Source organism: Osmerus mordax, chromosome 8, assembly GCF_038355195.1.
Source record: "Osmerus mordax isolate fOsmMor3 chromosome 8, fOsmMor3.pri, whole genome shotgun sequence".
In the NCBI taxonomy this organism is placed as follows: Eukaryota; Metazoa; Chordata; class Actinopteri; order Osmeriformes; family Osmeridae; genus Osmerus; species Osmerus mordax.
The window spans coordinates 3,137,250-3,152,464 of NC_090057.1; the positions used below are offsets into that span (position 1 = coordinate 3,137,250).

The following is a 15,215-nucleotide window of genomic DNA, read 5'->3' on the forward strand; positions in this document are numbered from 1 at the left end:
AACACATACACTCACACACTTTGATATAATTCAGCTTTTTCTGTATTGTACGGTTCTACACAGCTCAATTATATCTCCCTCTAGGGCCTCACATCCTCTGCTGAATGAGAAGTCTTAGTTTTAGTATTTAGGGTTAGTATAGTGTATTATTTATTGTTATCTGTATATTTAGGAAGTTTTATATATTTAAGCTTAGCATAGATGTAAATTATGTTCTGTGTACTTATATGTTATGTTAAGTTATGTTATGCCAGGTGCTTGCGTTGTCTTGTCTTAAGAATTTCAGTGCCCAGTCTGACCTTGTGTTGTTCTGTGTACCTGACAATAAAAGATTTGAAGTCTTAAATTCAATTTTGGTCAAATCCAGCTAACCTTTCTGTGAAGTTTTGCCACAACAATGAGTGCAGGGTCACAAAGAGCTAATGCAGGTTTAGTCAAAACGTTAATTCAAACAATTACCTAAATGCCTTGCGGTGAAGAGATGTCTTCTGCCAATACGGTAGAAAAATGACTGCAGTTATACTGTACTGTAGACAGCATCACTAAAGTTGGCACCACAGGCGCCTGCTTCTAACCTCATTGATCTTGATGAGAAGTCACCCTTCTAAATGAGCAATGCTTCGAGTGATGGACTGGACTAATTGAACCAGGCAATCTTCTCACCTTCTTTTTTAAACACGCCTAAATGAGTGTGTGAATGTCTTCTGCGTTCAGTGTTCGTCTTCCTAATTGCCAAACCACCAAACATCTCCGATCCATAACCCCTTTTCATATGCGAGGCAGAGCACCCTGCTGGTGTCGCGACCCTGAGACCTAATCAATCTCCCTCAGTGCCCGAGGTGTGACCTCCAGTACTTTACAGTCAGTGTCAATACACATCTCTGGCAGTAGATACGCTTTATTCATCCTCACCTCCTCTGGAAACATCCATCGAGCTCCACTGGATGGCTGTAATTATTCAGGCGGGGAGGAGATGGCCGTGAATGCCAGACAGCCATAGCAGCTTGTTAGTTTGTCTGAGGTGGTGGCTGGTAAATATAGTATAGACCACAATAGAGTGGAGGCTGGTGTTGGGCACTGCTGCTGACACTCAGCACTCTGTATTTACTGTCATCCTGAAGGTGATGACATTAGGGAACACCAATGGATAACACATGGAACACCGCTGCAGAGGTTTTGTAAGGCTCGACCGAGTCTGTTGTGTGTTTTGTAGGAGGCTTAGAAAAGATGCCTGCCATTGCCACCTGCTAGATCCACCCCCCTGACACACACACACACACACACAGATGACTCACCTGCACTCTGGTGTTAGGGTCTCTCTTGATCCACTTGATGGCAGTCTCATAGACCAGCTCCTCAGCTTTGGTGTTGAGGCTGTCGTTGGACAGGTACGCCACCAGGTCATCTTTAGACACACTCAGGATCTCCTCCTGCCCTGCCACCTGCCACACACACACACACACACACACACACACACACACACACACACACACACACCCACACACACACACACACACACACACCCACACACACACACACACACACACACACACACACACATGATGGTTTGAAGTCGTTCATTATTGCGAATGTGAACATATACATGCTACTATGCTGTTCAGATGACAGGATGTAGTTTTCGCATTCATGCTTTTGATATTCAAGGTGACTAAATCAGTATTCATCCTTGTCAATCAATACCCTGTCTGGATGGACAGGTCGGTACTCACCTCGGGGAAGTTCTGCAGGGCAAAGGCCTTGGCCATATTATGGAGCTCTGTACATCTCATAGCCTCAGCCATGGCCAGCACGCCCAGACAGTTTCCTGCTGTCAGCTGTTTCTCTGGAGATGGGGAGAGAGAGAGAGAGGGGGGGGGGGGGAGAGAGAAGGGGGGAGAGAGAGAAAGAGAGGGAAGACAATAGAGGAAGAAAGCGAGAGAGAAAGCGGTTGAGAGAGAGAGAGAGAGACAGAGAGAGAGAGAGAGATAGCGAGAGGGGTAGAGGGAGAGAGGGAGGTAAAGGAAGAGAGGGGGGCATTAGAGAAAAGAAAAGAGAGAAAAGGGAGAGGAGGAAAGAAGCCATCATTCACACATCCATAAAAGATCATAGGCCTGGGAGAAGGGGACCTGAGAGATGGGGCGGGGGGGGGGCGACGGGGGGGCAACGGGGGGGCGACGGGTCGTCTATCGGGGTGTGTATCTGAGGCTGGGGAGAGAGTGTAATAACTCAAACAGCTCCAGGGACAAACAACAAGGGGAATCGATCGCTCAGAGCCCAGGTGGCAGGCTGTGAACTGCAGCAGGCTGGAGAGACCTAGCAGGGATTAGCTCAGCCAGTTAAAGGCTTCGACCATCCCAGCAAAAACACACACACACACACACACACACAAAATATGCCATGCCCATACATAGGAAACAGGCACCTTACTGGAATACAGATGAGCAGTGCACTCACTCACTCACACACACAAGCACACATGCACACACACACACACATACAAGCACACATGGACTCACAAACACAAGCACACACACACACAAGCACACATGCACTCACAAACACAAGCACACAAGCACTCACACACACAAGCACACAGGCACTCACAAACACAAGCACACATGCACACACACACACACACACACACACACCAGACTGAGCTGTGGCCACAGTGAGAAGCCTGATCAAACAGCCACTGGAGTGAACTATCACCAGACTGCTCATCTATAAGCCCAGAGTCTTCCAAAACAAATATCCCCCACTAAAGGTCAGCTAACCACAACAACAAAAAGCTCACGCTAAATAAACCCATGCTTTATGTGACATCAAAGACAGACTTGGGTCTAAAAACGATGGTGAAGATAAATGGAAAAACAGACAGTGATCTGTCCAAGTTGTAGTGTTTTTATTCTTTTTGTCACGGTGTTCATAACTGTGCAGATTACTTCAGTTGCTGTGTTCGTGTGTGTGTGTGTGTGTGTGTGTGTGTGGACAGTAAGTACATCAGTCTGAGTGTGTGAGACACGTGCATGCGTGCCTCTGTATGTGTGTGTCTGAGTGTGCATAATGTGTGTCCGTGCCTGTGTGTGCAGATGCATGTGCGTGCGTATGTGAATCCATGCGTGAGTGTGTAACAGCCCATAAACCCAGTGAAGAGGTGGAGAGAGAGAACCAGTGTCGTTTTATACCAGGCCTTGACTGTAGCTTCTGTTGGCTGTAAATCCCCACCACAGGCTCAACACAGTGGGAGACCAGCCCCACCACTATGGTCTGAAGGTCAGCACCAAATACATTGGACTTACAGTTCTGGAGATTTACTGGCAAACCCTGAAGCCAAAACTGGAGTTTCTATTCCATGCCAACCATCATTCAATGAGTGGATTTTACTTTCAATAACTGATGAGACTCTGTGTTAATTGGAACCTCAATAAATATAAAATAAAAACATGCTGTATGTGGGTGAAGAGTGTTCTTTGAGATCCTTCAAAGTTTTAAGTTTCCTTCCAGGTTTTTTTTTTGGTCATCTACCAGGCCAAAACTAGGCCAAGCAAATGTTTGTTTGCTTTTTCTCTGCAGTACATTTGTAAAAAAAACAAAAAAGAAACTTCAATATCTCTGACATGGTATCAATTTCTCTTCTCTCGGTTCAAGGACAGACTGTACTTGTGCTCCTTCCTCAGTAAGGCTCTCAGATGTCATGTATCACGTCCAGCTAGAACCTTCTGACGTTTTGATAGTGAAGCGGACCTGAGTTACAAATGGTTTTCCTGTTTTCTGCTTCTGAGCTACAAGTCCATATATTCGGAAGGAAACAAGGAAAATAAATCGATATGTGGGGGCCGATTCTCCTCACCATCTCCCCGTCAACACCCCCACCCTACACCCCCTCCTCCCGCTGACCTTTATTCTTCTGATGAAGCCCAAACATTCACAGTGTTACTCGCATCACCAGCCAGCTCTATTAAATGGTACGCAAAACCTGACATTTGGAGTTACTCTTAGTCCCTTGACCCTCTAAAACCCATGACTACCCATTTGCTTCCCAGTTTACCCCCAGGGTCCCCTCTCATCACCCACCCCCCCCAGCCCAGGCCACCACACAGAGACCCCCCCTCCCTGCTCCTAACCTTGTCTGAGTATTGATCCACTCTAGTATCCATGGATTCCATCATCACTCTCGCCAGCAGATTTGACATTTAGCTGACAATTGTTCCCTGACCTTTGTATAAATGTGCTCTGGTGTGTCCTGATGCCTCTGCATGGGGGAGGTGGGGGAGGCTGGGGGCCCAGTGGAGGTAGGGGAGGGAGGGGGCCAGTGGAGGTGGGGTAGAGAGGTAGAGAGGGGAGGCTGGGGGCCCAGTGGAGGTAGGGGAGGGAGGGGGCCAGTGGAGGTGGAGGAGAGAGGTAGGGAGGAGAGGCTGGGGGCCCAGTGGAGGTAGGGGAGGGAGGGGGCCAGTGGAGGTGGGGGAGAGAGGTAGGGAGGAGAGGCTGGGGCCCTAGTGGAGGTAGGGGAGGGAGGGGGCCAGTGGAGGTAGGGGAGGGAGGGGGCCAGTCGAGGTGGGGGAGAGAGGTAGGGAGGAGAGGCTGGGGCCCTAGTGGAGGTAGGGGAGGGAGGGGGCCCATTGGAGGTAGGGGAGGGAGGGGGCCAGTGGAGGTAGGGGAGGGAGGGGGCCAGTGGAGGTAGGGGAGGGAGGGGGCCAGTCGAGGTGGGGGAGAGAGGTAGGGAGGAGAGGCTGGGGCCCTAGTGGAGGTAGGGGAGGGAGGGGGCCAGTGGAAGCTGTTAGGAAGTCAAATCGTCCCTCTCTACTCTGGCAGGATTCCTTCCAGCTCTGGACACCTGACAAAAAGGGTGCGAGGGACCTGATGCCAGACACAGCCAGGAAATTTAGGCTTTGGACAAGATGCTTTTTACACACCCACACACACACACACACACCCACACCCACACACACACAAAGACTTGGGACGTGGACGCTGGATTCCACATACCTAGAAAGGACACACAGACTTTGCAGAAGGTGTTGAACTGGAACTTGTTGGCCGCTTCCAGCAACGTCTTGGCATTGGCCGAGTCAATAACCAGCGAGCCCGTGTAGACGAACTCCAACAGCAGCTCCAGGACGTCCGCTCCAATGTTGCTCATGGTCAGCTCCAGCTTGTCCCCGCTCCTCGTCTCCCCTGACGACCTGGCAGACCAATAACGGCAGAGAGAGGCATTAGGAAGACTGAGAGGCAAGCCAGCCACACACCTACAGGCTACACACAGCCTCGACTCACACCCAACCTGGGGTGGCACGAGTGGGGAGGAAGGGACAGATTACACCATAAGATGCAAAGTAAGGTAGAAAGGGGAAGATAAAGAGGGTTTCTAGCGTTTTATTAGACTAGATTTGTAGGATAAACATTTCTAGTGCTGCATCTGAAACAAAGCGTTCTCTCGAAAAACAAGGATTAGGGGGGGATCACAAGTTATTGCTTTCTGTCTTATCATGGCAAGCAACAAAAAATTATAATAATATTCAAAAAAGCATGCTTTGACACGTGTACAATTTCATGTATGCATAGATATCACATGGACATGCATACTGTGTACAGAGGTTATATGTGGACCGGAGGCAGACAGAGCGAGAAAGCGAGGGAGAGTGAGAAGAGAGAGAGATGGGGGAGTGGGAGGTGGGGGGGAGTGGGGGCTGATGTAGACAGTGATGGATGACGAACAGTTAGCTACAGCAGTTGTCTTGTGATGATAGCTGCGGCTGTGCCCGTGACAATAACACTGCTGTGATGCGTGCTGTACATCCGCCAACCCTAACCCGTAATGAACGCCAGGCTGGGGAGGCATGGACGGGCGCAGCGCAGGAATGGGATACGTCCCTAATGCGGCCCTGTAATGGAGGATGTGCTGAGCGTGGAGGGGCTGCACAGGGCGAGAGCATTGTGACATCATGGGGATCAAGTAGCCGTGATTAGTTCCTATGTCAGTGGTCCCCAGGGGCCGGACGAGAGTTGGGTAACAGCTCACCACCGATGTTTAATGTCCCATGTGAAACAATAATCCACTCAAGGGCATAATAAATGGAATCAATGCCCAAGAATGCACAGGGTAGCCTTTTGTGTCTTTTCCCCTGCGGCTATGGACACAAACAATATGAAAACTAGCGTGTATTGAGATGGATGGTGGGTGTTTTGTCTCTGTTTTGCACAGTGCCTAGCTGATGATGGTGTGTTTGTTTCTCGGTGGGTTTGAGAGGTGTTTTCCGACAACATCACAATCAGTCAGATTTTGGAAACGTCGCAATCAGACTCGGAGGCAGCGCAAGACAGACAGACGGACAGACAAATGGACAGAATGGTTAGTGGGGAGCGAGGGGAGAGAGGGAGGGAGGGAGGGAGTTGGTTCTTCCACAGGGAGCCAGCAGCCATCCTTCTGAGGGTGGGGAGGGGGGTTGTTCCATAACTACGCCTGGCTCTTTTAAATAAGAGCTCCATCCCCCCCCTCGATCCTACCCCCCCCCCCCCCCCCCCCCCGCCCCGCCCACCTCCAACCACCTCCACCACACCTAAACAAAGCCTTTGTCCTCGCTGCAATAATCACCAGTTGCCTGTATATGAACTGAGACATTAGTCGTCATTGAGAGCGCACGCAGAAGGTGAGAGGGGGGAGAAGGACAATGCAAAAAAAATAAGACAATGGTTTTTTATCTCTGGATGGACATAGGCTGTGAAAACCAAGGCATTGGTGCTCTGTCCTCCTGCAAAGCAAAAATCCACACAGTGTTATTGTCCCTCCACCCTAAGCTTCTGCAGTGGCAGTATTACGATAGAGAAAGGGTGTGTGTGTGTGTGTGTGTGTGTGTGTGAGGGGGGGGTGGTGGTTTAGTCCAGGGTTAAGCGATGGAGGAGGTGGGGAAGAGAAGAGAAGGAAATAAAAAAAGGTAAAAATAAACCAAGAGCATGCTCATCAACCAGGTCAATTAGTGCAATCGGAATCGGCTGGAGTGGCAATTTGTTTTGTCTAAAGCACTTTTGTTATGGAAATGACTTTCCATCTATTTAGAGAGAGGTGGATGTATTTATGCTGCATGTGATTGCAGACTTGTTTGTCAGGATGATAAAGAGAGCGGGAGCGAGAGGAGAGAAAAAGAGAAAGAGAGAGAGAGAAAATGAGGTAAGCAGATGACAGCGAGGAGATTTAGTCAGATAAATTTTGTTTAAGATTTTTTTTTTATCCCCAGGAAAAATAGTTTTCAATTCAGAGTGGTCTGTCAGATGGGAGGCGAGCTGAACGAGAGAGGAAGTGACATACATAGATCACTAATGTGTCCCTCAGCATAACGACAGAAAAAAAAAAAAACATTCAAATGTTTTGTAAAAAGGCCTATTCAGACACACATATGCATATTTCTACATAACTCTGTATGCATAGAGGAAGTTTGCAAATAGAAATCAACTTCATGGGACATAATACAAATGTATTCACTCCGTCTTCGACAAGAGAACTCCAGCCCTGGAATTAGCATAGTGTGCTCATTTGGTTCACACAGCACTCGTAGTTTATAGTTTTGTGTGTGCCTGTTTGTCAGCGTAAGGGCTCTGTGGTTCTCTGTGCATGACAGAGGGGCTTAGCAGGTGGTCACTGGAAGGGATATGAACGCTGCCATTAATATTCACTGGCTCAAACCTTGAGAATATCATGAACTGAGTTCATAGCATTTTAGAACTAAACCCTGAAAGATATGCCACCAAACCACTGCCTTCCACAGCAGGTCTAGCTGAGAGAGGGATCTAAGCTATGTATAGTGTCTACTGCCATGACTGTCCAGAAGGCACATTGAAATGACTTTGGCACTGTTGTCTAGCTCTTTCTGCGTCTTTGGGGGAGGTGAGGGAGGAGACAAAGAGAGAGTAAGAGGGAAGGAGGGACAGAGGGAATGAGGGACAGAGGAAAGGAGGGACAGAGGGACAGAGGGAAGGAGGGACAGAGGGAAGGAGGGAAGTAGGGAAAAGGAGCTCGAATTTTTCGACAGTGTTTTAGAGCTGTTGTTGTTGGCATGGTCAAAGGAGAGGGTTAGAGAGAGAGTGGAACAAATACCATGAGCGTGTGTGTCAAGACAGCTCAGAGTATGTGTGCGTCTACATTACAGCATGCTGCAGATGCTGTGGCCATACATTTAAGGGGTACAGAGCAAACTTATTGAAAATCCTGAGGGGTAAAATGGAATTACTAGGGGTGATCTGTCTCTCTGCTCTGTGCATGGGCTTCTAAAGGGGAAGGTAATAGCTTTTTTGGTGGGTGAGTGCGACCGTGCCTGCACATTCTGGAGCCGTATTACATCCTTCAGGTAGCACGATACAGCTGGCCAGTCTTTGACAAGCTGGATTCATTGGGAGCCAAATACATAAAAACTGTGAGCTCTTTTTAGAAGTATACTTTGAAAAGAGAGGGAGGAAGACAAATGTAGGGGGCGGGGTGAGAGAGAGAGAGAGAGAGAGAGAGAGAGAGAGAGAGAGAGAGAGATAGAGAGATTTTTATCCAAATATAATAATGTGCTCTACAACCATAGGAATAGAGAGGAAATGATTTGCATAAATTGATGTAATTATGGATGTGAGCAGTTAAACTGAATGTAGTTTTTATTTCTATCATCATAGTTTTATCTGTAGCTGGTATTAGTCCTCATTTGTTCCTGAACAAAACATCTATCAAATGTTACAGATTTCTTCCTTGAAGAAGTGATGAGCATTTTGACGGTATATGAAACACTATATCTGCAGAACTAAAAAATATTCCTGACATTAAACAGACATTAAAAAGTTGACATTCACAGCAGCTCAAATTAAGACCACTGATCAAAAATGGCAAAACGAGTTCAAACGCGGTGCTGTGATATTTCCTTGCTATTTATTTAACAACTAATGATAGGAAAACAAGATAAGCCTTCTAAATGCAAAAAGAATTTTCGAAATGTAAACAAGAATTTACGTTATTAGTTCTTTCATGGGGCACTAGCGAAGCATATGTGCCCATTAAGACTTTAATTTCTTACGTGTGTATCTGTGTGAGTGCGTGTCTGTGTGAGTGTGTATCTGTGTGTCTGACTTTGTGTGTGTGTGTTTTGAGTTCAGGGGAAATGAGCAGAGATGCACTCTCGTACCCATATCTACCCTCTCTCTAAGTGATGGCTGGCTGCCTGTATAACACGGGAGAATTATAGCCCTGCACCATACCCCAACACACACACACACACACACACACATGCAGAGACACACTCCTAGTTTATGAGGTGCTGACAAGGTGTCTCAGCAGTAGTGAATACCTCCTAGAGCAGCACAGTGAGGGTTGGGAGAGCGCGTGAGGAGGGCGTTTCTCTCTTTCGTTTGACCTCATAAAGAGCAGGACGGCCAGGGGACCACAGGACGGCCAGGGGACCACAGGACGGCCAGGGGACCACAGGACGGCCAGGGGACCACAGGACGGCCAGGGGACCACAGGACGGCCAGGGGACCACAGGACGGCCAGGGGACCATGTGTTGCATCAGCATAATTTCAGACACGCTGGATAGTCACTTGAATGGCACACAGAGGCCCTAACTCACTGACTGCTCTGCCCAGCTCTGCACATGCCAGAGACTGACTGAACGACACCTCTGAGACACAAAGCTCTCTCTCTCTCTCTCTCTCTCTCTCTCTCTCTCTCTCTCTCTCTCTCTCTCTCTCTCTCTCTCTCTCTCTCTCTCTCTCTCTCTTCTCTCCCTTTCCTTAATCTGTCTCTCTCTCTCTAAAGAGTACACAGTTCTATGCGAGTCTTATGAATTGAACAGTAGTTACACATGGGGGGTATCTCTATTCTGTCTGCCAGGATGGATTATTATAACTTTATCTTGGCATACAGTTGACGTTTTATACAATTCATAATTAGTCTAACACAGTCATGACATATTGTTCTAAATTTGCAGTTAAATGAGGAAATTCTATTTCTGATTTAATCTCAAAAGAGAAAAGGCCTGTTATGATGACAAATTAAGGGAGTTTTACAATTAATTATTCACTTAATGAGAATTTGCTCTATCAAGCAGCCAAATTAAACAGGTACGAAAATCTGAAAATCCAGACAGGAGGCTGAGAGATGCAGATGAACTCTGAGGCTGGTAAAATCCTGCCTCCTCTGGGAGGCTGTGTCTTTCTGGGGACAAAATCTTTATGCATAACCTAACTCCCTCCTGCCTGAAGAAGGAACAGAGCCAAGCCCATGTGATTGACAGCCTGACCAGCATGGGGCCGTCAAGTCTCTCCAAACATGACAACATCTACCAGGGTCCTCTGTGGTATCGGCAAGGTCATGAGCACTGCTCGTGTGTGTGTGTGTGCGCGTGTGTGTGTTTAGAGAGAGAGAGACAGAGAGAGAGATGAGTGTTTCTCTGTATAGATGTGACTATGTGACTGTTGTGTCTCTAAAGAGCTCGTCCCCTTCTCTGCTGTCGCCGAGCTTCCCCATTCAGGGGGAACAAGCGTATCTGTGAGAGCGTGGCGTGGCTGCCTCGCCGCCTCGCCACCTCTCCGCCTCGCCGCCGCAGCTGATAAGCAGCGTGCTGCTCTCTCTGATCAGCTCACGAGGGCGACGGCCTGGCTGCAGGGCAAGCGGTATGCTCCCCGAGGCTTTAGAGCTGCAGCTAGCGACTGTACTGTCTGTCTGTCTGTCAACCAGGCGCTCTGCTATCTCTGCGAGCGGGGGGGGGGGACAACGACGACGACAAAGACATATGACGAATAAAAGAAACACCATCGGTTCCAGGGGGTTCTCAAACAAGTCGAAAAAACACCTGCAAGGATCTGAAGTAGGGATGAGGACATTAGGGAGAGGGTTTTCCCTTCAAAATAATAGAAAAAGAGAGGATACACACAGGGAAGGTGTGCACATACACACACATTCAAGCTATGGAAGATATACACACTCAAAACACAGACAGAAACTATTGCACTTTGTCTTACTCTGTCTAACACATTCACACACACTCAAACATAGCTAAGGAAGGCAAGCAGCCTAGAGACACAATATAATATGAGCGACGGAGAAATTTAGCAATACTTGGATCCAGTTCAAATGAATATATTAATGGAGGGTGCATTAACCTGTGAGAAAGCAGCGCTTCAGTAAGCGGCGTCTTTTTCTTTGTCCTTTTCCTCGCAACTCTAAAGCCATTCCCATCCTTTCATTACGCTAAACCTCCGATCATTAGCATTTGAAAAGAAATGTGCACACATAAAATAAGATAGCTGAGAAAACACAACTCGCCCATACCCATATAAGACATCACAGCTTTGGCAAATGACCAGCCGGGGCACACACTGTTTATCTGAAGTGACAGCCCTACAGTGAGTTTTTTAAAGATGCCCCAGTCATGGAACGTTTTCACTGCTTATTAAAATGGAAACGTGGTTAATGTTCTCTACATGGGGAGGAAAGGTACAGACGAGAGTGAACCTCTACTCCGTTTTGAGATACATTCATTTGAGCGGGAGGAGGAAGGTATGGCTGCTGGCCCTGTGATAGGAACCAAAATCTTCACAAACCTGCAAGAGAGAGAGGGGAGGGAAAAGAAAGCGACACAAATGCGCCCTATGAAAAGAACAGATTGGATCAACAGCTGGAGGGAGCGGAGAGGAAGGCAAACCTTTTCACCAGGTCCTTGAAATACAAGCTGCAGGAAGCTAGAACATTTTGGTGGACTTCAAACTCTTTGCCTTCAACAATTATTTTCAGGTCTGTAAACTCTTTCGCTCTGCGCTGTTGGTTCAACTCCTTCAACATCTCTGTAGAACAAAAAAAGAAACAGACAACGCCATGTTCTGCTTTAGAAATCTCTCTTTCATATAGACATAACAGAAAACATAGCAATCAATGTAGCAATCATACAAAAGCAGATTGTTGAAAACAAACAAGGGCAAAGTGCAAATTGACAAAATATGACAAAATATTGCCAAACACAGTAAGTTTCATTATGTGATACAGTATAAAGGGGATAGATGCAGATACTGTAGTTCAACAAACATTTAAGTATAGTGGTGGAGTGTGTGTGTGATTAAGAAAAAGCACTAGTACTACATACTTAAATGATGCATTGGAGGTGTGAATATTCACATTGCATACACAACTGATACATAATTCATGAGATGCAAGATACTGAATATCTTGGAATTCAAATTCTGAAATTCTGACAAATTCAGAAAAAAATCGTTTCAATAATAAACAAAACAAATATTACTGAAAACAAAGATACATGAAATATTCACAGATGCATCAACATTATTTAGCATTTCATCATTAGTTCACTAGGACTCATAGTATATTAACCCACTGAACCTCACTGGATTAATAACAAATACTGTTTATCTATCATTCTATATGACAAACTAAAATGGGAAATATTGCCTGAGCACCAGCAGCGGTCTACCATAGAGGAAACAAACAACAGCTACGATAGATTCATTTGATTAGCACAGTGAGAGGACCAGCCCTGCTGTAGCGCGCGGGTCGGAAGCGCTTGTTTCGCTCTGTGTTTTAATGAGGCACCGTGAGGAGATGCTGAGAGTGAGAGACAGCGGGAGATTTGGCTTCGAATCCAACATCCTGCAGTGCAGAGGGGACAGTCTACAACGCTGTAGATTTCATTGTGTGCATGTGGCCATCTGTAATCCTGCAGTTTTAAAAACTTGCATTTTGGAGGTGGGTGAATAAACGGCCCCAAGTCACACATGTAGTTGTCTGCCTGGCTCCAGAGGGACACACCTGCAGTATGTAGGAGATGAAGCCCAGAATCACTCCCAGCAGCTTGTATGTGTCTGTAGTGGGTGAGGTTAGGATTAGGGGGATGGGGGAATTGTATTATCTGATCCCAGATCTGTGTTTGTGGGGTAACGTCTCCAATAAGGCTGTGTTGGACATTACTCAGAAACATGCAGTTAAACTCGCTTCTATTTCCAATGATCACAGTCCAATGATCACACGCAGCGCTGAGCTTTTTCTATCCCAACTAGCCATTTATTGCAAATGTGGTGTATCATAAGTGTGTGTGTGTGTGTGTGTGCTGGTGTGTGTGTTGATATGTGTGCGGATGTGTGGCTGTTTTAAATAACTGTCAAGTCCATTTACGTAGCACTGATCAGAAGGGTGATTGGATAATCACACAACAGTACAAAAGGGTTTGTATTATCATGCTTGCTAGATTTAGCCTGTGTTGCTGCCAGACTGAAAAGCCTAGAATTTAATTAACCTGGTCTGACATCATCCCCGGTGTTTGGCTGCCACTTCCACACATTTAGCTCCCTTTACTTTCTTTTGAGTGACACTGGAGCTCATTTTAAATTAATTCAGCCGACAAAATTATACAGTATTAAGCTGTGTGACAATAAGTTGAATATCTAAAGCTTTGGCTTGGAAAACCTTTTTTTCTTGGCAGAGGATCGTTGTCAACGTTATAATATTCCCTGAATTAATAAGTGAAACTACTGTGTTAAACTTTGTCATCAACCACACCGAAAGCAGGAACATCCCTAGAACATCCTGAGTTTCTTTTAACGTGATGATGAACGTGAAAGACTGCCGCAGAGCCACACACACATGCACTCCACCCCCCCACCTCACACACACAACATCGCACCCCCCCAATAACAAACTCTAGACCCCCCCCCCTCCACACACACACACACACAAACAGTATCTTGTGATAGTCTTGTCCTTTATCAATCTCTCATTCCAGGCAGTTCCAGCCCTACTTGCCAGTTGGATAGTTATCTGATTACTCAAGAGCCAGTGAATAGTGAATACATAGTAATTGGAGTTTGCATTGTGAATCTCCAGCGACCGATACGGCTCTCACCTTCAATCTGCCACAGCGCACAGCACCCATTTACCCAGAGACTGGGTCTAAGGGGAGAGAAGGAACAGGGAGAGTGAGACAGAGAGAGAACTATGGTTGTCAGCAAACAATGGCTGCCCCCCTCTGAGTTGGATGGACACACCTGAAAGGGGATGGAAAATCTAATTATGGCGTATTTCTGTGGATCAGCGCACGCCCAAGAACAACCAGTCATCACCGCGGACCATGACGCACCACATGGCGTGTCCTTTATCCACTGTGGTGGAGGATGTGGTGAGGGGAGCCCACGGAGGTGGGACTGTGGAGGTCCTGACAGACCACACGTTCCTCTGTGGGGAACGACGAACAGCGTGAGTCTGGTGGGGGTTCTTCTGTACCGGCTGGTATTACAGCCCAATAGGTATCTTCACGTGGAGGATACAACAGCGGTAGTGTGTACCGAGTTCAAGGCGGGCGTAGCTGCACTACATTTTACAGGCACGCGTCAAATATGATGCAGTCAGAGCAAGCCTGCAGTTCGTTTATTTGCTCTGAGCATTTGAAGGGTTCTAGAACCCTGGCGAGCGTGTCCACCGTTGGGTGAAATGTTATATTAAACCTCAAGTTATATGTGCCAGTTCTGCTTCTCACCCTGGTAACCCCTACCGTATCATGAAATACTGGCAGCTGCCAATAGGATGCTTTGAATTCCCAAGCAGCAGCCAATCCCAGCTCTCTGTTTATCTGTGCGTGTGCTCTGTGTAGATGCTGGCACATGGATTAGCCACTGTGCTTTAATTGGTTACTGTAAAAGTGCATTGAAGCACGCCATTGGCTGTTTGACTTGGGCCATTTTGAGGTTCTATTATTTCATGAGTCAAAACTCCACCATTTTGTGTGTTGACTCAATCAGCTATATTTTATGCTCAAAGATACAGTTATTTCCCAGTATTTTCATTGGCAAAACTTAATTGAATGACCTGTAGTATCACATATTAAAGTAAATTGGAAATATCCAGATAGTAATAAAAAAAATCCTCAACATTGAATAAGCATATTAAATTTTACTTTGTATATGAATTTGTGAACTCAATTAACACAATGTATATGTGATTAAATGTTAGTGTGCACTTTTTATTACTGATTAACACAACTATTTTACCGATGGGGGAAAGTGATGGTTTGACATTTCAGAATTGTTTTAAGTGGCTACGATAAATGATTAATAGTATTACGGAAATAACAAAAAAACTCAAACGAATGATCACCAAGCTAGTTAGTTCATCTGATAGTTAATGTATTATTGCGTTATATATCTGGAAACAGGTATAAATCAGGAACATTTTGCAAATGTATCACAA

At 46.3% G+C, this 15,215-nt stretch overlaps 1 protein-coding gene across 1 annotated transcript in view; it reads right to left on the reverse strand.

Moving 5' to 3' along the window:
- LOC136947384 (kelch-like protein 29) overlaps positions 1-15,215 on the reverse strand; it is a 94,836-nt gene that overhangs the window by 34,959 nt on the left and 44,662 nt on the right. The window contains exons 4-7 of the mRNA XM_067241442.1: positions 11,671-11,809; positions 4,987-5,183; positions 1,731-1,843; positions 1,296-1,442 (exon numbers count right to left, since the gene is read on the reverse strand). Coding sequence (XP_067097543.1) covers positions 1,296-1,442; positions 1,731-1,843; positions 4,987-5,183; positions 11,671-11,809 — 596 coding nt within the window. The remainder of the gene's footprint in view (positions 1-1,295; positions 1,443-1,730; positions 1,844-4,986; positions 5,184-11,670; positions 11,810-15,215) is intronic.